The sequence below is a fragment of the Sinocyclocheilus grahami genome, unplaced genomic scaffold (assembly GCF_001515645.1).
Source record: "Sinocyclocheilus grahami isolate Dianchi unplaced genomic scaffold, SAMN03320097.WGS_v1.1 scaffold238.1, whole genome shotgun sequence".
Taxonomy (NCBI): Eukaryota; Metazoa; Chordata; class Actinopteri; order Cypriniformes; family Cyprinidae; genus Sinocyclocheilus; species Sinocyclocheilus grahami.
In genome coordinates this window covers 1,119,196-1,144,546 of record NW_015505417.1, presented here as the reverse complement: position 1 = coordinate 1,144,546, position 25,351 = coordinate 1,119,196, and the positions used below count along the sequence as shown (strand labels likewise).

The 25,351-nt window shown below is 37.5% G+C and overlaps 1 protein-coding gene across 1 annotated transcript in view; it reads left to right on the top strand.

Annotated features, from left to right (window-relative positions):
* Positions 1–729: 729 nt before the first annotated feature.
* Positions 730–25,351, top strand: part of sdk2b (sidekick cell adhesion molecule 2b) — a 341,580-nt gene continuing 316,958 nt past the window's right edge. The window contains exon 1 of the mRNA XM_016289027.1: positions 730–1,563. Coding sequence (XP_016144513.1) covers positions 1,428–1,563 — 136 coding nt within the window. The 5' untranslated portion in view covers positions 730–1,427. The remainder of the gene's footprint in view (positions 1,564–25,351) is intronic.

Sequence of the window (25,351 nt, the reverse complement as noted above, 5' to 3'; positions counted from 1 at the left end):
CACAATACAAAAATTAGATTAGATGTCAATTTACAATCATCACAATTCTTATTTGTATGGACGGACTGATGTGAATAGAGTGCTGGGGGGGAAAAAAGACTGATTGATGGACAGATACAAGCACACAGATGGTCAAACAGACGCACAGAGGGAAAGAGAGAGATAAATAGATGGATGGATGGATGGATAGATAGATAGATAGATAGATAGATAGATAGATAGATAGATAGATAGATAGATAGATAGAGATTTTCTCATTATTAGATTATCTGAGAATGATTCTGAAAGAACCGCAAGGGTCAAAATAAAACTGAGACCGCAGGAAATGTGGACAGAAATGCAATTAAACAAGTAATATCTCATGAATGTGCTGTGTAAGTTGTTCCTGAATCTCCAAAGGTCGTGTCTATTCAATTCAATCAATTCAATATCGATACCCATCACTTTTCAGCTCCGCAAACAACAGAAGAAGCTTGGCCAGACAGACATGTTAGTTTAGCCACTAATCGCTGTTTCATAGAGTGATGGAGACATTATTGAAAGGTCGTTGCGACCGTTCATCCGTTCGGAATGACTGTCGGGCTCTTCATTACAGAGCATTCAGCAGCGAGCGCCCGTCTTTCTCGCTGCGTGTCTTATTGGAGCTCGCCGCGCGGTGGCACCGTGCGTCAGCCCCCTCCGCGCGCACCGCTCTCTCCGATCCGCTGCTCATATGATGCTGGAGATCTTCAGCGCAACGGGCCGGTTCCTGGGCGGCATTCAGCGATGACAGTTTGATATCTCACGAATACCGTTTCGCACCCTCATACACAGCGGAGCTTTACGCACAGCATGCTTCGATTGGACCAAACGGCACCCGTGGCGCACTGAAACGGGACTTGGAAAGTTACTTAAACCGAACGAAGCTTATTCTGTATCTGGGCGGACTCCGTGAACGGGAGGTTCTTCACTGCAAAAGACTCGTCTTGGGGATAACAAATAGCAACGCGCCAGGAACAGAACTAACTTTTTGGTTTACATGAATGAGAATAGCACAGCGTCATTGATTATGAGCGAATTATCACGCCTCTAATCATATCCTGGGGACCGTTATCAACAGTTCGTGAACTAGAGGCGTTTGCGCTCTGGACTGGGAATATACTGATTGATCAAACATTTATCAAGTGAATGCATGAGAGTAGAGACAGTGGATGAACGGACAAAAGTCTGTTATCAGTCTGCCGTGCTTTGGAGTCGTTGACTGCTAAACCTGAAGTTTTAACATACTGTTCACAAACTCACACCTACAAAGGAGTTTAACAGTATTGAAGTTTAAGATATAAATGTGAAGGATTAGTCTCTTGAGTCGCACAAGACCTCGCACAAGACGCGCCAGAGACACTCAGAACATTACGCGCACAACTGTGGCTGAACTGTGGAGGAGCAACATGTGCCGGACAAAAGCGTTCAGTATCTCTCCATCTGCCTCTCTGGCAATGTTTGGGAATTCGGGTAAAGCCAGAAAGAGACCCTGTTGGATTGTAATATTGCTGTCGGTGCTCCTACATCTGGCGTCAGCACAAGGTAAAGAGCGCTTCTTTAAGTTGCTGTGTAAAGGCTGGAAATGAACTGTCTCCAAAGACCCTTAAAAATGCAGAGTGAGCCTGAGGGACTGTAACATTTAACCTTGACTTCTGTAGTCATTTCATTTGGCTTAATTACAGTTTAAAAGGAACATGAAGCAAGGACAGCTTGTGTTTAATTATAAATCATAATACATACAGATGAATCAAGCATGTACAGCATCATTTAACAGTAAAGAATTGTCTATTCAGTTCTTAATTCACAAAATACGTGCCTCTTGCCCCATCTTCCCCTATATGCGAGATATGTGCCAGCCAGCTCTATGCTCTCTCTCTCTCTCTCTCTCTTTTATCTCTTTCTCATGGACACACTGTACAGCAGTGCTTGTCAATCCTGGAGAACCTACCCCAGAACTGCACATTTATCTCCCTTATCTGACACACCCATTTCAGGTCTTGGAGCCTTTAGTAATGAGCTTATGATATAAATCAGTTAGACCTCCAAAATGTGCAGTACTGGATTTATCCAGGACCAGAACACAATCCTGTACCTCTATTTGCAGTCACTAATCAATAATTACCTGCATTTAGAAGTGTATTGAAGTCCATACCACATGCAGCAACTGTGCGTACCACAGGTAATTAATTATACACGACATGGCCGCGGAATTAACCAAAGCCAATTAATGAGACTGTAGATTAACCATCAAAATTAATGAACTCCTTGCCTGTTTTATGACTGCACATAACAGAGAGCTCCGTTAAAATGAGCTCACCGGTGGCATCTTGGAAAAGTGTTTTTATAAGGTGCATGTTCATCAGATGTGCATGATCAGTGCTGACAGACTCTTAATGTGAGATTTTATGATGGGATGATTCATTATTTTTTATGAGGACTTGGAAAAAGTGCATTTAGGCATGCAACTAAACTTTTGATATGTCTAGATGCATTAAAGTACACAGTGTGAGTGAATGAGGAGCACAGAGCCCATATTAACACACACACACACACTCACACACACAAAAAAACACACACACACACACACACAAACCAACACACACACACACACACCACAACAGTTTTTGCTCACCGGTGGCATCTTGGAAAAGTGTTTTTATAAGGTGCATGTTCATCAGATGTGCATGATCAGTGCTGACAGACTCTTAATGTGAGATTTTATGATGGGATGATTCATTATTTTTTATGAGGACTTGGAAAAAGTGCATTTAGGCATGCAACTAAACTTTTGATATGTCTAGATGCATTAAAGTACACAGTGTGAGTGAATGAGGAGCACAGAGCCCACATAAACACACACACACACACTCACACACACAAACAAACACACACACACACACACACACACACACACACACACACACACACAAGGACGGTTTTGTTCACTACCTTAATGGCAATATTGACAATTAGATTTTTTCCTAATTTTGAAGGCCCATGCCCCCCCGTCTGGCATGGATTTATGCTACTGAAAAGACAGAAAGTAGTCCATTGAGTTTCTCTGCATGCAGAGTGCAAGGCGTTTTAACTGGCCACTTGTGGTAATTTGCCTCTCTTCTCAGCTGATGGCCTCAAGCGGGGGAAATTGTTTTCGTCAAAATTTTGCAGACAGCAGGCGAGCGACAGAAGCTCGTATGAGCAGTCGCTTCCGTTCATTCTGCCTGGAAAAAGATAGAAGCAATATACTCAAATCTCGTGCATGGGAAAAAAAATACATTTGCTGGGTAGGCGATGCTGGCTCAAATGGAAATATCTACACAGGTGCATAAAAAATTTAATATTTTCTAATATTTCCTTCAAGATATTTTCCCCGCTGTAAGGCAGCGCTGCTGAAATGTATTACTGAAACTTTCTCTCCGGTTGACGGTTTTCTCCAAGTGTAGCTGGGCTGCTTAGGTAGTTGTTATGCAAGCACAGGTGGGAGTGTTGGGAATGCGTGATAGCTGCAAACACTAAGCCCTGGATCGGGAAATAGGCTGTTCTGTAATGCTGCCTAGGGAGGAAACCGTGGCAAACTAGGACGTGCCATATATCCATCATTCATGAGTGTATGCTGTCTAACCTGACATTTACAGTAGAGTGATAACTTACACATTGGGAGGATTAGGCTACCAGTTTGTGTTTGTGTGCGTGTGTGTGTGTGTGTGTGTGTGGAGGGAAAATGGAGCGAGAGGAGAAGAGAGAGTGAATGTGTGTTGCTATACTAACCTTTTTCACAGCATCTAATGCTCGTGTTTTATAATGATCTGTGGCATCGATTGATTCAAGTTAATTGTCTCAATCCTCACAGGTTTTCCGGGGAGCGTTTCTGGGGTCTGGGACTCTCACCTAAACATCATTAGAACAGATTCCCACCTCATCTCTTATGAAGCTCTTTGAAACTTGCTGATGTTTTAATGAGAAATCCATTTAGTAACTCCCAACTGACGGAATGCAGAAGCCCCCATCTGAGATAAAGTAGAAATATACTACCTAAGCAGAACCGTAAGGGCTTTATTTTGACTTTCATTTTACAGACTACATAAATAAGTGTTTAACCGCCATACAATTTAAATTCAGTTGGCCCTATTTACTCATCCTTATACCATTCCAAACCTGTATACTCTTACTTTCTCCATGCAATGTATTTTGCTATTCTTGCAATACAGAAACATAGTGGCTATAGGCTATAATGCTCCAAAAAGCACTACAGCTAATGCAATTCATGCAACCCATGTGCTATATTCCAAACTTGCATTCAAAATTGCATAGCGAGTAGGTACTACATTTGATGAACTTTGCGATATTGAAAAAGAGTGCTCTATATTGTATGAATGTGTGTAGTATGAATTAAATCTGGATGTACTAAATTCGTCACGTTGCCATCACCTTCTCTGCATTCACAATGTCTTTCTCATGGCCTCATGGGATAGTAAAGTGTCCATTGGATGTGCACTCGCTGGAAATAATAAGTCATCCGGGAACTGTTTTTGAATACTAGGAAATCAAACAAAATGCTTATTTCACATAGTGTTTTTTACTTACTAATATAGTGCATGAAATCTAATTCAAATTCATAGTGAAGTATGCATATTTGGGTGCAAATTGAAATTTCACTGATATTTACTGATCATCATTGCAGTCAAATTATGTTTCAAAACTGAACATCATGACATTTAAGAGCCACAGCAAAGGTGAAAATTATCAGTAAATGTCTGTAGGTTAAGACAAAAGGTCAGATTAACAGCTTTTAGTAGTTGCACCATGCCTGGTTAGTAGATGGCGTTTGACTAAACCAAACATTAAGACACATATGGGGCCAGATTTACTAAACAGGGCAAATTAGCATTAGAGTGCAATTCCATAAAAGCGCCAATAGAAGGGGAAAATTCTGCGGGTGATTTACTAACAATGTGCACATTAAAGAACACAGATGCAGCCAGATCATTTTCATAATGACCAGCACAATCTACCAATAAATAATGGCACAAATACCAGTAATTTGACTAGCGCAAACTTTAATGTAATTTTAATACTCCCATAAATTTTGCGTCTGAAAGGGACACTCCTACAAATGTATTTCAATAAGGTCAGGCACAAAAATAACTGTGTCCACGCCTTTTCAACGATAATTGTTCACTGCATGTCTTAGTAAATCCTGACAGTACTATTTTAACACCAAAAGATGGTTTGCGCTGGCGCAAGCTGTTAGTAAATTTGGCACATTATGTCTTATGTTTTTAATTGGATTCAGATACACCTTTTGAAATAAAAGTTCCAAATAGAGGTTTTCGCAGCAGTGCAGGGGAAGAACCGTTTTTGGTTACCCAAAAATAAGAACCTTGCAAACAGTTTTTAAAAAGGATTACTTTTTTTCTTTAAGTAAAGTACATTTTAATAATCTAAAGAACATTTTTCTACTACAAAGAACCTTTTTGGAAATTATAATTTTTTCATGGAACCATCGTTGCCAGTATGATACCAGATCTTTCATGCAGTTAACAAACAAGGAGCAGTAGATCTGCAGAGCTTTGCCCGAAAGCAGGACTATGTGTTTGTAATTCAAGAAAACAAGACCATTTTATAATACTCCCAATTGGGGGGCGAGGAGATTGGCATGTGTGTAAATCATTTGACTTCAGTAGATTAGCTTCATTAGCATGCTGTTAAATTACGTGTTTCACACTTGAGATTTCAAAAGGAAGACTGTTTGATTAGTATGGCAGAGTCGAGACGGTAACTCACCTGGACTTGGTGCGGAGCGTATTCATCATCCCGGCAAAACAGTGAACTAGAAAACCTCGGCGCTGAATGTCATTCGGAGTTTGAAGTGAAGGTGATGGCACATTGATTAGAGGTGGATGTGATTTGATGATGCTCTTCAACTGAAGGCCTCGTTGTTGATGTGCTGTCGGTTTCTCCGAGCGCTCCAACACCCATGACGGTGGATGTGAAGCACTTTTTCTGTCAGTTATACTGCGTATATATCTAATCCATAGTTGGCTTCTTCTCCTCTGACCTTCTCCCAACATTGACAAAGTTAGATAAAAAACAGAAGTTAAGCTTAGGATATTTCAAGTTTGGGGGTACATAGCAGTTTTTTTAATAAATCCAAACTGATGGATTGATTCATACGGTCTGACCTTGGCAAGTCCCTGAGATTTCAGCAATGGCCTGTTAAGTTGCTTACTCTCGGCACTTAGGAAACCTGTTCGCAAGTACAGATACATTTGAGCCCTCGTTGGTTGTTCATAAATTTGAATCACCCAAAAACTAGAAGACAGAGGGTAGGAACTATTGATTAAGTGTCTTTTTCTTTACTCATTCTTCTTGAATCCTCTCCTCCATGTTAAACAGGGCAGGTGTGAAACTCACCCCTCTTACTCCCTGTCGGGTCAGCTTGGGTCTGGATGTGGGCCGCTGTCTTCTTCGGACATACTGTTGCCTTGGGCAATGCCTCTGGCCGTTTCAATGTCTGAATACCAATTGCTCATAGGGGCTTGATGTTACCCCCGAGGACTACTCTAGTGGTCCCCATGAGTGGCTCAACTTCAAATCAAAAGTGAGCTTATCACTCAGCCCATGACCAAACGTATTCCGGATACCTGGAAATATTTTCTTATAATACGGATACCGGAGTGATAAGTGATAAGTTTAGTGTGAGTACAGCAGAGTTGAAAGGGGAATTTACTGAATTACATTTCAGGGAAATTCAACAGGTCATGCACTGTAAAAAAATTGTGGTTGTGGTTGCTGGAATTGTATGGTAAAAAATACGGTAGCAACATTTTAGGTTTTACTGTTTTAACTGATAAGAAAAAACCAAGAAGAATCATTTCTACAAAAAAACATCAAATTTGAAATGTAACGCAGGGAATTCTGGGAATGTCAATTTACGGTTATTCACTGTAAATTATACAGTCTTTTTCACTTCCAAAAACGGTATACTACCGTAAAATTACATGTAATGTCCAATACAGTTTTTCACCGTATATAGTAGAGAAATTTACCATTAACCATTTAACAGGTTTTTACTGTAGAATTTTTACAGTCTTTTACCGTTAAATTCATGGTCATTTTGAGAAATGAAGGATGGTACATGGAAAAATAATTTTTTTCTTCTTCTTCTAAATGTATTAATATTACAGTAAAAGTCATTTAGAATGTTACAAAATATTTATATGTCAAAAAAATATTGGTCTTTATATTCATAACTTTGTATTCATCAAATAATCATGGTTTCCACAAAAAGAAAAAAAAAGCAGCCCCAGCTGTTTTCAACACTGATAATTATGTGAAATATCATTATTATTAATTCATTTATTTTTATAAAGTAATAAGTAAGGTCAGTTTCATTGCTTTCATTCAAATGCTGCTATATTTAATACATGATTGTTAGCTTTTGCTTCCCTTGAAATGTAAATTAGTAATTAAGTGAATTTAATTGATACGTCACATCAATCAGAAAGGATATGCTTTGCATTAATTTTTCATGTTTTAAGAGTGACAGTAAATTACATTGTAAAATATGCATAACCATTGCCAAAGTGATTAAGATATGATAAAGTCTGTTTTATGTTTGGCATAACGTGCATCTGAACTCTCTGTCCACTTTCCGTTTATTTGTTGGCATCATCAAATAAGATATTATGAAAACAATATTATATTTGACTGGTGGCCTCTTATGATAAATAACCGGTCACTGTGAAAGGTTATTGTATTAGACGCAAAATGCAGCAATGTTCTGTGATGTATTTTTTTTAAATAATGTACTAAAAACTGAAACAGAAGCCATTAAAGTTCACACACAGTGTGTGAGCAGCATATTTTCCATTGGAAATATCAAAATATCTGCAGTTCAACTCATATATTTTACATTATCTGTGCTTTTATAAGAATGCAGAAACAAAACCAAGTATGTTCTTAATTGTACCTCAGCGACAGCATCTGGAAAATGTAGAGAACAGAATATGGAGTCACAAAGGAAAGGGCTTGTTCTGTCAGATAGGTACCTCATAGTTTCCCGTAGAGCCTAATGACTCGCTGTGTCTCAATTCACCTGGGGAAGTGTAATGGAGTCCGCAGAATAGAAGTAGATATACATAGCGCCAGGTGAAATATTGCATCCATTTTGGAGTGCTAGCACAGAAGTCAGCAAATATTAAATATTTGAAAAGAAAAATACGTTTGGGAGAAAATTAAAGTGAGAAATAAAGAGCGAGACGGAGCGAAAATGCATGTGAGCACAGTTTTCATTCTTGCTAATCAGATAATAATAACGTGTGTTCGCTAAATCAAGCACAGTGTAATTTATCTACCTACATTCATTATTCCACTGTGTTCTGCTCTTTTCAACCAATCTGTTCGTTTTATGATTAGACGCGCTAATACTTCAGTCGCAACGTAAAAAGAAGGCGCGTTTAAAACGCTCAGACAAATCCATTTGTGATTAGAGCTCCTCGGACTCAAGCATGGCCAACAAATGCAGACAAATGGACTCACACACACAGACGCACCCCCGAATACTAAGTTCAATGACTGTGCCAGCGAGGCATTTAGCCATGGTGCGTGTTTTAAATGGTCTCTCTGAGCCCACTGAAGCAGGCATTATGCTTCTAGTCAGTTGAGTCATGGCCTCTGAAGCTGTGACTGCACTAGGATACGGATTCAGTGCCAGACTGGGTGTTGCGCAGTAGGGATGCACTTTGGTTCCATGGTTTCATTTAAAACAACTGGTTTAAACTTGAAAGAAGGTTGCTTGGCAGCTGTCATTTGATTTCTCCACGTTGCCAAAGGTTGTGACATGAACATGCAAACATGCAACGCGTCATACGAAAGTGGTGTAATTAGAGAAAACTCTAGATTCGGATTGTTAAGTGTGTCGGAATAAGCAGAAAAAGATGAGTGTAAGAAATAAAAGAAAAAAACACTAATGATGCTGATAATATCGTACTCTTGAGAAAGTTTGAGGAAGATGAAAAGAGCCGAGGAGGGGGGCACTCAGGGGTGCCGGTGAAGGGCTGTAATTGATGCAATGGCGCTATTCGCTGTCGTTGCTCACGTTTCATCTGAAATGTGCTTATTGTCACTCCAGGGGCTCTCGGGTTTTTCGTTCAATGTATTCCAACCTTTTTAATCTGCACTTTTGCTGCAGTTGCTCTTTGAAGTCACATTACATAAGGGGACTGCTAGAGGTTGCTTACAAAAATGATATAATAAAAGATTCTGTGCAGTTTCTTTCTTGCCTTACCTCCTGCTTAGCTTCGACTGCATGACTTGGATGTGTCTTGATTCTGGGTACGGTTGCACCAGTGTTCTTAAGAATTTTCTGAGACTGGGATGTGAAGTTCACACCAGGGTAATGGTTGTATTATATATCTATATAATTATAAATCAGTAAATACATTTAGAAAGTTTCATTGATAACTGTCAGTGTAAATACATAGTTTCTATTAAAATAAAACATATAGCTATGAAATAAAATAAGTAGTATATTAACATATGCAAGTAATATTAAGAAACCTTATGTAAAATGAAATAAAAAAATAATTTATTTGGAATTTTCTTTGATATTTAAAACCTTATTGTTACCTCACACATAACTGTCAACATATATATAAATATAATTTAAGAACTGGTAATTAATTATATTACTCTTGAAATATGGTATACAATTTTATAACTATATATTTAAATATATAGGGCCTACTGCATGTAAATTTGTATAAATATATTTAGAATATTTAGAATAACTTTTAGAATATAATTTAATATTATAGAAATATAATTTAAAAATATTACTGAAATATGTTTCTATTAAAATACAAATCACGGTCATGAAATAATAATTAGTATATTTAAATATGCAAATAAAATTAAGGAACTATAGGTAAAATTAAAAAAATGAAAAAAAGCAGTAATTATTTTGAATTCCAATTGATTGATTGATTGATTGAAACCTTATGTGCATAAGCAAATCAATCTACTCCAATTAGTCTGAATTTATTCCTTCTGTAAATATTTTATTTATTGATTGGGTTACATTTCAAGTTTTGTGGCGCAACACAAAATATTTTCTAGTACATAAATTGTACCTTAGTGCCTATTTATGCCATAACTATGCTAATTTTCAATGTTCACAGCTGGTGTAACCAGCCCCTGGTCTGGTATTGCCTCTGTGGAAATTTAGTCCACAAGCCGAGACAGATGGTTCATGGCTTGAGCCTCTATGAGGGCGTCTGCATAGTGACCATTCTAGAGTCTCAGCTGTTCTCAGGTTGTGTAAACTGGCCCCCAGCTGACCTGGTTCATGGCTCAGTCTTTCCAATCGCTCTTTGATAAAGTTCCATTTGCTTCTGAAATCATCCCTAATGAGGAGCGTTTTGTGATCTCCTGTGTGTAGGAATATTAGTGGGCGCACGTTAACCGACTCTGTTGTGGGAGCGTTAAGCTTTGAAATGTTGAGTCAATGCTGGGCTCTTTTCCATACAGTGCGTTTGTGCCCGCAGTGGGTTCTTTGAAGTTACAGGTTTCTTCCTCTCACTGATGTTGGGCTTGGCCTGAATCAAGGCAGAACTGTATGAGAGGGAGGAAGGGGAATAGCATTTCAGGATGTGCGATAGTCAATGACACGCACAGTCTGTGTGTATCTGATGCTATCGCCACACCCAACCGTTTCAGCATGGAAAGCTTTTTCCCGCCCCCATTCTTCCCAAATGGCTTGGCTCCTGCAGTTGGATCTTCAGGAATCACTTAAGCAGAACCACACCTGGATATTGTAGCATTTATTACAATGCCTCATTGCCCAACACTGAAAATACAGCAAATACAGATTCCAGTTAGTTTACAGAATGATGCAATAGAAAATCTGTTTTCTGTTGCACTAGTTCTTGAGAAAAGTGCCCAGAAGCAAATAGGTTGATATGAAGAATGTTTAATTTATGCTTTTAATCTAATAATAGCAAAATAACCGTCTCAAGCAGTGTTGTGCACCATTCAGAATTGACTTGAGAATTTTAATTAGAAAATTGAATTTAAGAAATTAATTTTACATATCAATTATGCATTTTCAATTTTACAATTCAATTATAGTTTAAATTAAAATGCATATTTATCTAGAAAAGTGATGGATGGATGGATGGATTGAATCAAGAACAACTAAGTTCTATATAAAAAGGTTGATCTAAAGACATTTCATCATGTTTTTTAATCTAATAAGAACAAAATAGCCAACTCAAGCAATGTTGTGTACCATTCAGAATTGAATAAACATAGATAGATAGATAGATAGATAGATAGATAGATAGATAGATAGATAGATAGATAGATAGATAGATAGATAGATAGATAGATAGACAGATAGAGAAGAATAATGTAAAACTGCCAAAACTGACATTATAAACTAAATTGAAATAGAATGATAATCTAATGGCATCAAGAAATCTCTATCAGTACCCAACCTGTGACCATCCATGCTGGTCTTTTCAGAGCATATGGTGAACAAATGTTTTTAATGAGACAGCAAGTTCAGCAAAGAATCATTGAAGAACTTTTATTTGTACAGCTCTGCTCTTTGACCAACATCCGAGAGAAATTGCACCCGATGGAGTTGCAATCCTAACACTTCCACTCCTCGTATGATCCCCGCCATGTACCAGTCTCTGTGGGAATGTTGCCCATTTCCTGCGACTCGGCAGAGCCCGTAACTGTTTTAAAGCCTTTAATTCAGAAAATCAGACAAAGTACCTCCACGTTCGCTCAGAGAACGCTGCACTAAAGTACTCGTTCAGTGTGTTATAGTCAGCTGAATCCCAGGCCTTTTAAAGCACAATTATGCAAAGTGTGGAGACTGTGCAAGGCGCTTTTGGGGTTGTTTACCAAAGTCAGACAGAGTGCATGGCAGTATGGTAATGAGCGTGGACTGCCGTGTGACATGTCGTTCATGAGGCCTTTAAGTCTCACACTCTTAAGCGGCGAGCTGTGCACTTGGAATGGAAATGCAATCAGATTGGCCCGTGCATATGATGCCACCTCTGAACCCTGTAATTGCTGCTCCCTTGGGGTGTTTGTGTGTGTGAGCTTAAAAAAGGCCAGTAATCTCAAAATTCTTGTGAATAATTGGACCTGTAGCTGGCGTCATGGTATGATGCCACATACTGTATTCCCTCAAGCGTTAATGATCTCGATGCAAGACACACGGCTCTAACGCGGAGGGGGTGCAAAGTGTCTTCCACAGCACGGTCTCATCCAAACCGCAAAATGTGATGAGCTGTACAAGTGTGTTTGTGTATTTCAGTGCTCCAGTGACCAATTTGTTCCATTTTTGTCCTTTTTAGATGTTATTTTGCCATTTTGTTAATAGATACAGTGAGAGGGGAGACAGGAAACAAAAGAGACAATAGAGAATGGAGGGGATCGGAAAATGACAAGCCGATCACACAGTAGATTATACATATTTTACGAGCTGGCTCGTATGAATTCGTACGTTTTGTGAAAAAACCTATGTATTTTATGAGGTTGCAAATTAGTAGGAATTTGTACGAATGACCACCCCTAACCCCACCCCTAAACCTACCCCTCACAGAAAACGTACAAAATTGTATGAGTGAGGTTGTACAAATTCGTACGAATTTAGCCACCTCGTGAAATATGTACGAATTGGTCATCCGATAGCATTGAAAATGATGCAAACTGTAAAGTTTAAAAACTTCTTTAAATAGTCAAATGAAATGATCATACTGACTAAAATAAATGAGATTTTGTTGAGATTGTAAGAAAATAATAAACCAGTTATTAATATTTTGTAATGTATGCTATAACTTTTTAGCACAATATTGGTATACATTTCTATTTTATTTATTTTATATATAATATTTATAAATGTTGAATATTTATATTTTATTAAATGTATATGTGTGAAAATTTTTAATACGTAATCAAATATTTGATAGATATTTGAAAGAATAATAAAACTGACAAAACTGACATTATAACGTAAACTGAAATAGAATGATAATCTAATGGCATCAAGAAATCTGTATCAATAACCAGCCTAGGCAGTTTTGTAACTTTGTTTTCCAGCACAACACATGATACGTTCTCGTTAAGATGAATAATTTTTGTTGTAGCATTGTCATTTGTAATTCACTTCAGATAAGAGCATCTGCTTAACTGCTAAATATAAATGTGACACTGCAGACATCCAGGATGTTGTGACAGACTTCACAGGCTTCTGGGTTCCACTTGATAGAAGTGTATGTGTACTTTCTGTCAAGCTAAGATTAGTCTATATGCTAAGTGTGATATAGCATGCTACCAAAGCACATAACTTTGAGTGTGTGCAATCGTGTATCAATGAGCATATGGTGCCTGCCACTCTCTCCACGAAGATGCCACCTCTCACCAGCACAGAGGGGCTTCATCAATCAATGCCACGGAGCAGAAGCCACTCGCTAGAGGAAGCCCGGACCCCTGATCAATTCCTGTGGGAACACGCCTTAGTTTCCGAAACTCTCCACCTCCTTTCTCGAGTCCCTTTGAGGGCTTATTTACCCATCCGCCTTTGGAAATAATAAAACACTTTTCCTTCTGGATTAATCAACTGTAACCATATGCTCCTCATGAAATTACAGTGCAATTTGGACCACAGAAAACAGCTGTTGCCATTTTGAAATAAAGAAGAGGGATGTGGGAGTGTAATTGCCCTAACTTTGATTTGTTGGGTGCTTCACTTTGATGAGCGAATGCATTTGTGGTTTTTGCATTCTAGCAGATGGGGGCGAGGAAAACCCCACTGTGCCTATAAACACACTGGCATTTTCATCACCTTAGAGTGTGTTTAGATGACCAGCAGTGCTTCACGCATATTGCGATAATCTGTTTTTTTGTTGTTGTCATTGTCGTTTCTTCAACAAGGTGATTATCTCTCAAAGTCTACAGTTGATCCGACGGTTGTTTGCCATGCGCCACAGGTTGTCACTGAAATCTTTCTCTCTAATCCCCCAGGTAATTGAGGTGATGTTTCTGAATATCTTTCCTGTCATATTCACACAAAATAAATCTGGAATTTGGCATTAAAATGCTTGTTTGTGTGCAAATGCTCCCTGCAGTTATTTATGTTGTGTTATAGAGGGACTATTCAGTGGAAGGTAAAACATTTGCTAAATATTTCAAAGAAATGCTGTAATTTTGAACTATTCATCAGATCATTCTGAAAAATTCTCTCAAATACTTTCAAATTATTTCAACACTGATTATTAAGAAACCAATTATAAATAAATGCCATATTGCAATGATTTCTGAAGGATCATGTGAAACTGAAGACTGGAGTAATGGCTGTTGGAAATTTAGCTTTGCATCACAGGAATAAATTACATTTTAATATATACGTATATTAAAATACTCAATAGGTATTTTACATTGTAATACATTTTAATGTATTTTTTGGCCAAATAAATGCTGCCTTGGTGAGCAAAAATTTTTAAAAATGTTACATTTTTGTATACATCTCAACGTAAAGATTGAGTTCAAACTTTCGGATTGCTCAACTTCAGCGCATGTTGTTCCATCGGCTTTCCCTTGAATATAAGCATCTGGCTTCTTCATACTGTGTGAAGCAGCAGACGGTTTCCTCTTGAATAATAATAATAAAATAAAGATCCAAAGCTCTTCTCTAACAAGTCTCAGCTTTCCCCAAAAAATGGATGTTCTTTTTGACTGTTTTGAGAGGGAATGTTTCAGTGTGATAGAGAGAGAAAAATGAGTGGCCAGGATCTTCAAACGCCACATCAGATGTGGTGCCAGCAGCTTCTGAGATGTGTTCTTCTGCTTCAGTTGAGGTAAACAAGGTTGTGCACCATTGGAATTGGAATTTCAATTCAATTCTGAATGGTGCATAACCTTGGAGTGAGGTTAGTTACAAACCATTCGTTTTCTAATAACTAAATCCTAAATGCCAGCAATAGGAAGATGACAGGTTGGCAGTTGTGCCAGCACAAATATAGTTGTTCAGTGGAACACATAAAACGATGGTCATTCATTCTCATTGGCTTTTCACTCAGAAGCGAAGTGGCTTTGTGGTCCTCCATCCATCTTGATTTGTCAATAGTTACAATTTTAATTACACCTGAGTGCTGTCAGCCTGCCAGCCTGGATGGGGGGAGAAAGATCGATCTGTTCTTTCTAATTGATTAATTGCCTCGCTGATGAGCAAACTCTCCTTCCTTTTTACAGTCCTTATCATGTCCGTCCATAAAAGCAAAGGCCAAATGCTGAGGGGATCTCTCCGTATTCTGAGTCAAGGCCTTGTTTTACAGTGTTTTGTGCAGCCATGCAAGTAGTTTTGTAGGAAATGAACGCTGGGAGCAAACGGCAGTACATCACTCTGATCATTACGTGGCAGTTATGGTGGGTGCAGATAGTGGAGACCGCAGCCCAAAAAATGCTTTTACACCTAACGGTATCTTTAATTTGTGTGGCTGTTTTTCAGTCTCTAACGGCCTTTTCGCCGCCATTTCGGAAATGGAGGAGACGATATATGTTTGTTATTAAACAAGCGAGAGCAGCAGGGTGAGATGCTGAGGTGCTTCACTTCACCTTTCTGAAGTCCTCAGCTCTATAAAGCATAAAAACACGGGGTAATAGAAGTACTAGCTCCACAGCCGTCTGGTTCTTTAGCGATTGTGCCTGGAATAAATCGTGCACTGCTGCTGTGAGTAAATACCCTTTAAATTCTTGTAAAATTCAGCCTTGGGCAATCTCGTGCAGCCAGGCCTTGATTATACGGCATATTCTGGACAAAAATGTCTGGTTAGAGATCATCTGATTAACCAAACACATGGCAAAAAAAAAAGAAAAAAAAAAAAATTATATATATATATGGATGGATATCAAACGTTTCTTAAAAATACTAAAAATAAATTGACTCAACAAGCAACACTGCATCAAATGTTAAGCATTTGTATCTTGATAATGACCATACTTTGTCTTTCATTTATTTTTAACTTGTTTATATCTGAAACAAGAAAAAAATCCAGTCCAGTAAGACAAAATACAATCTATGGAAATAATTAAGTTGGAAATACAGTGTTTTAGACATTAGTTCAAGGAATTTTAGCCTTGTTAAGTGAAAAATGAGTAAAACATGTTATGTTATGTTATGTATGTGCCATTTAGGGATGGGTTTATATTAACACCACAATGATAGATAAAAAATGGAAATTATGTGTAGAATATTCTAAAATCAATCAATAAATGTATTTCTAAAGATTACTTTGTTTCCTTTTCACTAAAACCTTCCAATCAGATTAGAGCTTGCCAGACTGAGAATGTACTTTTTAGTAGTTTTGTGATCAGTATCCATCAAATGTTCATCAGATACACTGTGGGAGACCTTTGAGATAACTTTACAACTTTATTTTCATTTTAAAAAGAAGTGAGAAGTGCCAGTGAAGATACCTTAAGTGGCGTTAGAACAATGTTATTGTCAAAAGTATTGAATAGGTGATATGAGTTCTGCTATTGAAATCTAGTTATTTTATTGTTACCTTTCAGTAGCTCTATGATAGTCTCTATAATAGACTGAACCCCACCAGCTGTGCGCACATTCGAGCATGGTAGTCATTTTGCATGCTGCGCGACGGCTGCCTGTCTTGGCCCCCACAGCGCCACAAAGTAGGTGGGCCTTTTAACAGACATACTCGACAAAGTGGTTACGAGAGAATGTGCACCTAGAGAGAGAAAGATAATAAGACAGAGCAGATGCTGTACATCTGGATGTAATGACCTTGGTGCTGCCCATGTGTGACAAGGGCCAAATCAGCCAGGAACCTTCAGCAACCCTGTAATCAAAGACAAAATAAGGAAATAGCCAGTCAAAAAGAGAATTGGAGGGTTTCCTATTGAACAAACACAATAATGGCAAAATAACCAATTCTGATCAAGGTGACAGCCTTTCTTAAGGAACTCTGTGGAACAAAAGGAGTTTGTGAACAGTGCTGATTGGAGTATTTGTGTGTTGATGCGTTTGTGATGGCATATACGGCATCACGCTGCCTGCAGAAGGCTTGTCTGTGCAATCTGCCACGACACACAATGACCGAATCTCTATATATGCTCTCTCTCTCTCTCTCTCTCTCTCTTTGTGTCCTTTAATCAAGTTGAAAAGCCAAATGACATTCTGTTCTAGTGCAAATGCAAGAAAAATGCCACCTGCGTGGCCTTGGATTGTGGTTAGAGCAATAAAGCTGACAAACATCTCAAAGTGACACATTTAACTCTTTGTGCTAGGATAAATTGAAATTAGCATGTTAACCGGTGTTATTTAGATAACAATTGTGCTATTTTCTCTTGATATAAGCTGTGAAGTGTGAAAATAGTCTGTTTGTGCTGATATTTGAATGGATGTGGTCACAGTAAGAGTCTGTCAGAGTCTTAGTTTGGCCGTTGCAGTTTTCGTCCCCTCAGCGTGTTTCTCAGAACCATATCATTGCGCAGCATGGCATTGACCTTTTGACACACCACCTGCACTTAGATACTTAAAATAGCAGGTGCTGAAAGACCAAATGCCACAGCGGTTAAAGACAAAAAATGTAATTTTCTGAAAAGGTGGGATGTAGTGGATGTTCAAGTTGTTTATGTAAGGGCTTTCTTTCATGAGATCGGGTTTTAGTTATGTTTCTGTTACCTCTAAGCATATATATATAGTTAACGGGTATGTAATAATGGCATTTTAGTGCATTTGTCATTCAGAATCACTGTGTGGGAAATCCTGTGCTACTGACTTGAGGTACCTGAACAAAACTTGTGATTTATATAATAATATTTGAATAAAAACTTTGTAATGCAGTGCAGCAGTGTTATGTTGATTTATATACATGTATATACATATATTAATGCTGTCAAACGATTAATCGTGATTAAAAGTTTTTTTTTACATAATGTGTGTGTACTGTGTATATTTATTATATATACTGTATATACATACACATACATGTATGTATATATTTAAGAAAAATATGTTTAGTATATAGTATAGTAAATATAGTATATGCGCTTAGTTTCACGAACGCTCAAAATACATTATTTGGGTAACACTTTACAATAATTAACTAACACTTTAATACACTTTAATACATTAACATTAACTAATGGAACCTTATTGTAAAATGTTACAATTATTTGTTATTAAAGCATATACGTTCACAAAAACACTTAAATTAAACAGAAAAGCAAGCAGGTGCATGATTTGGCATGGCAGCCAATACAACTAATTCATAACCATTTCCTTACCTAAATCCTGCGTTTGGACCAGGCTCGGTTGCAGAATCACATCACTTTGTGGTTCTGAAATTAGGCTATTATCTTTTTCTATATAATGCAGTAGTTAGCTATCTCTGTGTCGTACGTGGCTGCGTGTCAAGCATGAAAAACACACATTGTGTTTAAATTCTGAATATATTATCGTATAAAGCATGGAAAGAGTGCTCCCTTTAAATTTATTAAAAACTGTCACTCATTCATCATGATCTCACAAAGTTCCGTTTTAACCAATGAATGTGACCACATAATGAAATTTTGTTTAATGAAGTTACGAGCATGATAGAACTCAGCACCGGACAAAAAACGGTGAGTGCGTGGATTCCAACCTAAACACATCTGATTGGCCATTGCGTTGTAGAAATCAACAAACATGTCTGTGATTGGCTACTTTGCTCCCCTCTGTGAAAATGCATTTTAAAATCATTTGATGCTTTCCAAAACAGAAGGGCAGATACACTGGATTGTTTGCCAAATCTATTTCATTATGCTATTATTAAGAAGAAAACAGATCCTAGACCAGGAGTTATGGGCAGCTTTCCATATAAAAGCAATCAGTTAGACTATTTTACACTATGAGTTAGACTATATACACGTCGCAAAACTAAAGTCCGGCCATCCCCCTCGGTCCAGAGGGGGGGCAAAGCCCTAATATGCTGATTTATTATCAATGTTGTGCTTTTGTTAACCCTTTTTCATAATTCTTTGATGAATAAAAAGTTAAAAAGAACAGCATTTATTCAAAACAGAAACCTTTTCTAACAATACCAGTCTTTACTATCACTTTTTTTTTTATCAATTTAACACATCCTTGATGATTAAAAGTGTTCATTTTATTAGTGTATATTGTTTAAAACAACAAACTCTTAAGTTTTGCAAGTCTGCTTATGCCTATATATTTCACATTATTATTTTTGGAGATCCTTGAGCCGTTTCCATGCCAGCTGTTCATCAAATCCATTAGAGGAAGTGGCATAGGAAAGTGTTAGCAATCTTTTGCCTTACTCTTCACCAGTATTTTGCAAAATACAGGTCAATACGCTGTATTAAACATTTAACGAGAGTGAAATTGGCCATAGCAGACCATCACACTCTGTACAAGAAATATGAATTACCCTCTATAAACTCGTCTCTCGTCTGAAATGCATGCTGACATCACTAATGAAAACAGCCGTAACCCCTGTCAGAATTCTCAAAGCGTGTTCTGTTCCAGCATGCCGGTTGCTAATGGTTAACAGAGTTTGCCTCATCACTGTAGCGAGGTTGGAGCGTGCCGTGCGTGCATGATGCAGTTGGCGGGCAGCCCTGCACGTCTGCCGCCGGCTCCCCATATTGATAAAGACGGGGCGGCCTCCCTCCAGCCCTTTTCCTTTTGGAGCACAGCTCTGTTTGATGCCACTTCTACTTTTTAGTGATCGCTCCTCTATCGTTCTCTTCTTTGACGTTCTCTCTCACTGAGATCTGAGCAGTAATGTTAAGAAGGACATCTCGCTCCAAAAGTTGCTTTTGTTGCAGCTCTGTGTGGTTATCCTCTCTCTGTTCATCTGATAACCACTGAAAGTACTGAAGTGGACTACCATGATCTCTCGGTGCATTCATGGGAATCAGATGCTTCTGGAAAATCCTCTGTTGAAAAAAAATATATGTTTTGAAGCATGTTCGTATGAAGGTTTGAGCTGGTTTAAGCTGGTCCTTAGTTTGTCATGAGCTGGTTATAAGCTGGTTATGAGCTGGTCCTGAGCAGGAGCTAGTTGCTTAATAACCAGCTTAAACCAGTTTATAAGCAGCTCAGCACCAGCTTAAACCAGCTCAAACCAGCTGCCATGCTTCAAAACATACCTAACCAGCATATGGGTTGCACATACTTGCACAAGAACATCCATTTAGACTGTAGGGAAGAGTCGATACCGTCAAACCCTTAATCTAGTAAAATGAAATTCAGTGACTACTGCCAACTGTTTGTTTTCCGACATTCTTCAAAATATCTAAGAATCTCATATAGGTTTGAAACAACTTGAGGGTGAGCTAAAGGTCTGTAGAGCAAAACGCAACCTTTCGCTCTAAAAGCAAGAAATATTCCACAGCTCATATTCAGATATGGCGCTCATTTTCCCCTCAGGCTCAAATCCTAGAATCACCCTGATCATCGGTATGAATATGTACTGTTTTCTGAATTTCCCTTGGTGTTGAAATCAGTTTTAGCATGGGTTTTGATTTGTGTGTGTGTGTGTTTGTGCATGTTTGAGTTCATTCTGTAAGCATTAAGGCCTGCCGGTTTGCATTTGTGAGTCTGATACAACCTCCCCCTGGGATTAATTTCCCAACTGTATGGGTATCTTTCCAATTCCCTGCACATACTGCTGTAAGATCACAAAAAAGCTGAGCTCCACTGAGTGTAAACTACACTTCAGCTCAGCCATTCTTCCTACCTATTAATGAGGCCTCTGTCAACATCCTATCCTACCTGTCTCAGCCAACGGGCGTTTATGAGCTGCTGCAGTCAGTGCAATGGGCACTGCATAAAGAAGCGCTGGCTTATTGTGGTCCTGAAGCCTGGCCATTAATCTGGCCCCTTTATCTTGCCCTCCGAGTGTCTGGCCATCATCATTTATACCATTCAGAGTCTTGGTCAGCACACTCCGCTCTCCATATCTCTGCTTGTTATTTCTGTATATGGACTCCAGCCACTGATGTGCTTATTTTTCACCTCGGCCCACACAGAGCCAGGTTTTTCTTTTTTTGTTCCTCGTCCTAGTCTTTTGGAGAGGAGAGCATTTCGCTGAATGGGGACCATATATAGTCAATTGGGGCCAAAGGAGTGCGGCCTTTGTGCTGCCGGAGTTCTGGATACAAAGCCAATGCGTTCTGTAATGAAACCACAAGGGTCATTGTGTTACAGAGCCAAGGCTGCAGCGCATCACGTCGCTCAGTTTCTTACTGCAGCATCATAAGGCTCTGTGAAAGAAGAGCTTTAATTCAGTAGTCCAGTCTTGTGTAGACAGAGTTATTCAGTTGTACGTGCCAATTCCACTTGTCAGACTTTCTTTCTTCAAACCGTAAAGAGTTCTGAAAAGCTACAATCTAATGATGTCTAACACTATCCAGTATTTACTATGAAGCCTCGCACATAGAATACCATGTGGTTTAGCGGGACTCAGTAATAGTGATTTTTTCCCCCCTGCCTGACGGTTTACAAACCACATTTTTTTATATATATTTGACTCATTTGACTTCAGTTTAGCTACTAATAAAGGTATACTAGCTATAACATACTTTTAGAATATTTTGTATATTAAATATTAAAAAGTGTATACTGTATTATTAATAATATAAATATTAATAAAATTATGTTTGTATTGTATATTTATCTTATTAATTACCTTTTATTTCCCCCGGCCAAACTACTATTATATATTTATTTATTTATTCATTCATTCATTCATTCATTCATTCATATTAAATGTATAAATATAATTTATAATAAAAATATTTTAGGGCTATCAAATCGATTGGTCGCAAGTTTCTGTTTACATAACGTGTGTGTATGTTTATATATACAGTTGCATAAATATATGTTATTTCTTAAATATATACATTGCAGTGTATTTATATATAGTATACATTTACATATTCACCGTGCACACACATATGTTATGTAAACACAAACTTTTATTTTTGGATGCAATTAATCACAATTAATCGATTTGATAGCCCTAATTCATTCATTCATTCATTCATTCATTCATTCATTCATTCTCCATTTAACACATTTCATTCCATGTTTAAATTAATTACAGTAATAAGGATTTTAATTAAGCGTTACACTAGCGTTACACTTACAGTAAGCGTTATTTGCCTCTTAGCAAACTAAAATTTGTATTTGTTTATTTATTTATTTATTTATTTGTTTGTTAAAATACATTTTTGCAGCAAACTGGCAACAACTACATATAAATATTTGTATTTTTTACAGTAGGTTTTATAAAATAGGTTTTATTTACTATTTTTATTTGTTTTCTTATATTGAACCAGTGCATACTGCATCGTAGTGTTTGCTACGACAATATATAATATACATAATAAAATAAACGTTTCCATTTGCAAGGCATGAAAAATGAATGTAAAAGTTTCCGTGTCAATGGAAAACTGATCCAAAATTCCCTCATACTGGCCCCTGATGTGGCATCTTTATTGTTAAGCCCTTCTTTTGTATATGATTCGTATCTTACTCTAGTGTGCTAGCATTCACATAGTCTGTAGTGCACTTGTGTCAAGTTGTCTGAAAGTTATCAAAAGTATTCAGCCTATGCTTTTGCATTAAACATGCCGGGAGAGTTCTAGCCCTCAAATCTACCCGCAGGTCCAGTGTCTGTGCGTGTGGGTGTGTATGTGAGGATGTGCCAGAAGACTGAGTGTATTCACCCAAGAGAGAAAGAAAGAGGAAAAGAGAGCGATAGTGATTGAGAGTTCCAAAGATTGAGGGAGACAAGGCAAAAATGGCAGTCACAGAGTTCATATTTGGAAGAAATACATAAAGGATGGTGCCCGGCTGTCATTTTAAATGACTAATAATGGTTAGATCACTCAGATTAGTCAGCTAATAGAGCTGTACCACTGCGTTAGTCTAATGCCAGCATACCTGCTCCTCCCGGCAGGGGTCAATTGATCACTGTGGGGGGACGAAGAGGCTCTTGAAGCAGGCTAACCTGCCGTGAAGGAGCCCTGAAGGGCACATACCCCTCTAGTCTGGAGGAGGAAAGAAGTGTAGGTGAAAGATTTAGCTTCAAAGTGCACAATGTGGCCTGCAGTCAGACAGGCCAGTGGAGAGCATGCCACCTAAATTGAGAAGAACTTGTCTGGAAGGACATCGTTGTGCTGTGAAAGCTGGTTCACCTATGATGTGGTCGGCGACCCTTTAACACAAAGCAATCTTGAGATTTCATAGGTGTGACCGTATGAATCTTTGATTTCTTCTTGTATGTTCTCCAACATTTATTGCCCTGACAGACTCAGCTAGACTCAGCATGCTCATAGAAACACAGCTGCTGCTAGACTGAATGATTCAGTTGTGGAACTAGTTGCTAGACTTATGTTTTCAAGGTTTGTGCCGTTAAATATTTAAAATATGTTAAAGAGCTTTGTTTGAGGCAATTAGTAGCACGCAATTTTTGCTTTATTTAAGTGAAATAAAAATCTGTATTTATCTGACACAAAGCCAAAGAGAATCTCAATAGGATGACATTGAAATGCACACTAAATACACCAATTAAAATGTACAAAACAAAAACTACATTCATTAATAACACTTTAATTGCACAAGGATGCATTCAATTGATATAAAGTGACAGTAAAAAAAACACTGATAATGTTACAGAGGATTTCAATTTAAATTACATTTTGCTATTTTGAACTAAATATAATGAATATTAAGCTACAAAATACTTTTTTTATAATTGAAAGTAAGATAATAAATAAATAAATGCATGTAAGCAGTTCTTATAAATGGATCAAAAATACAGTATAAACAGCTTTGCAGCCTTGATGAGCATGTGTTTATTAAATATGTTGTAGGGCTGTCAAACAATTAATCAGGATTAATCGCATCCAAAATAAAAGTTTTTGTTTACATAATATCTGTGTGTGTACTGTGTATATTTACTATGCATATATAAATACACATGTATGTATTTAAGAAACATATGTTAAATGTATATATTAAATATATTTATATATAATATAAATGATATGAATATAAATATACATATGTAAATACATGTAAATATTTTCAAACTATATACTGTATATGTGTGTAGTTATATATACATAATAAATATACACAGTACACACACATATATTATGCAAACAAAAACTTTTATTTGGGATGCAGTTAATCGTTTGACAGCACTAATATTTTGATTAATTTGACCAGATGCCGAATTCATACATAGAATTCTACAGATTTCCCCAAAAAATCAGTGCAAACAAATGATAGAGAAAACGTCAGTGAGTACTCTGATTGTTTAGAAGTAAAGCAAAAGTTAAAGCAAAAAGTAAAGCAAAAAGTAGAGATGTGTTATTATATTTATGTGGCTTGTTTTGTTGGAACTGTTGGTTTAAATCATTAATACAGTATACGCACATACCCCTCTAGTCTGGAGGAGGAAAGAAGTGTAGGTGAAAGATTTAGCTTCAAAGTGCACAATGTGGCCTGCAGTCAGACAGGCCAGTGGAGAGCATGCCACCTAAATTGAGAAGAACTTGTCTGGAAGGACATCGTTGTGCTGTGAAAGCTGGTTCACCTATGATGTGGTCGGCGACCCTTTAACACAAAGCAATCTTGAGATTTCATAGGTGTGACCGTATGAATCTTTGATTTCTTCTTGTATGTTCTCCAACATTTATTGCCCTGACAGACTCAGCTAGACTCAGCATGCTCATAGAAACACAGCTGCTGCTAGACTGAATGATTCAGTTGTGGAACTAGTTGCTAGACTTATGTTTTCAAGGTTTGTGCCGTTAAATATTTAAAATATGTTAAAGAGCTTTGTTTGAGGCAATTAGTAGCACGCAATTTTTGCTTTATTTAAGTGAAATAAAAATCTGTATTTATCTGACACAAAGCCAAAGAGAATCTCAATAGGATGACATTGAAATGCACACTAAATACACCAATTAAAATGTACAAAACAAAAACTACATTCATTAATAACACTTTAATTGCACAAGGATGCATTCAATTGATATAAAGTGACAGTAAAAAAAACACTGATAATGTTACAGAGGATTTCAATTTAAATTACATTTTGCTATTTTGAACTAAATATCATGAATATTAAGCTACAAAAGACTTTTTTTATAATTGAAAGTAAGATAATAAATAAATAAATAAATAAATGCATGTAAGCAGTTCTTATAAATGGATCAAAAATACAGTATAAACAGTATAATGCAGCCTTGATGAGCATGTGTTTATTAA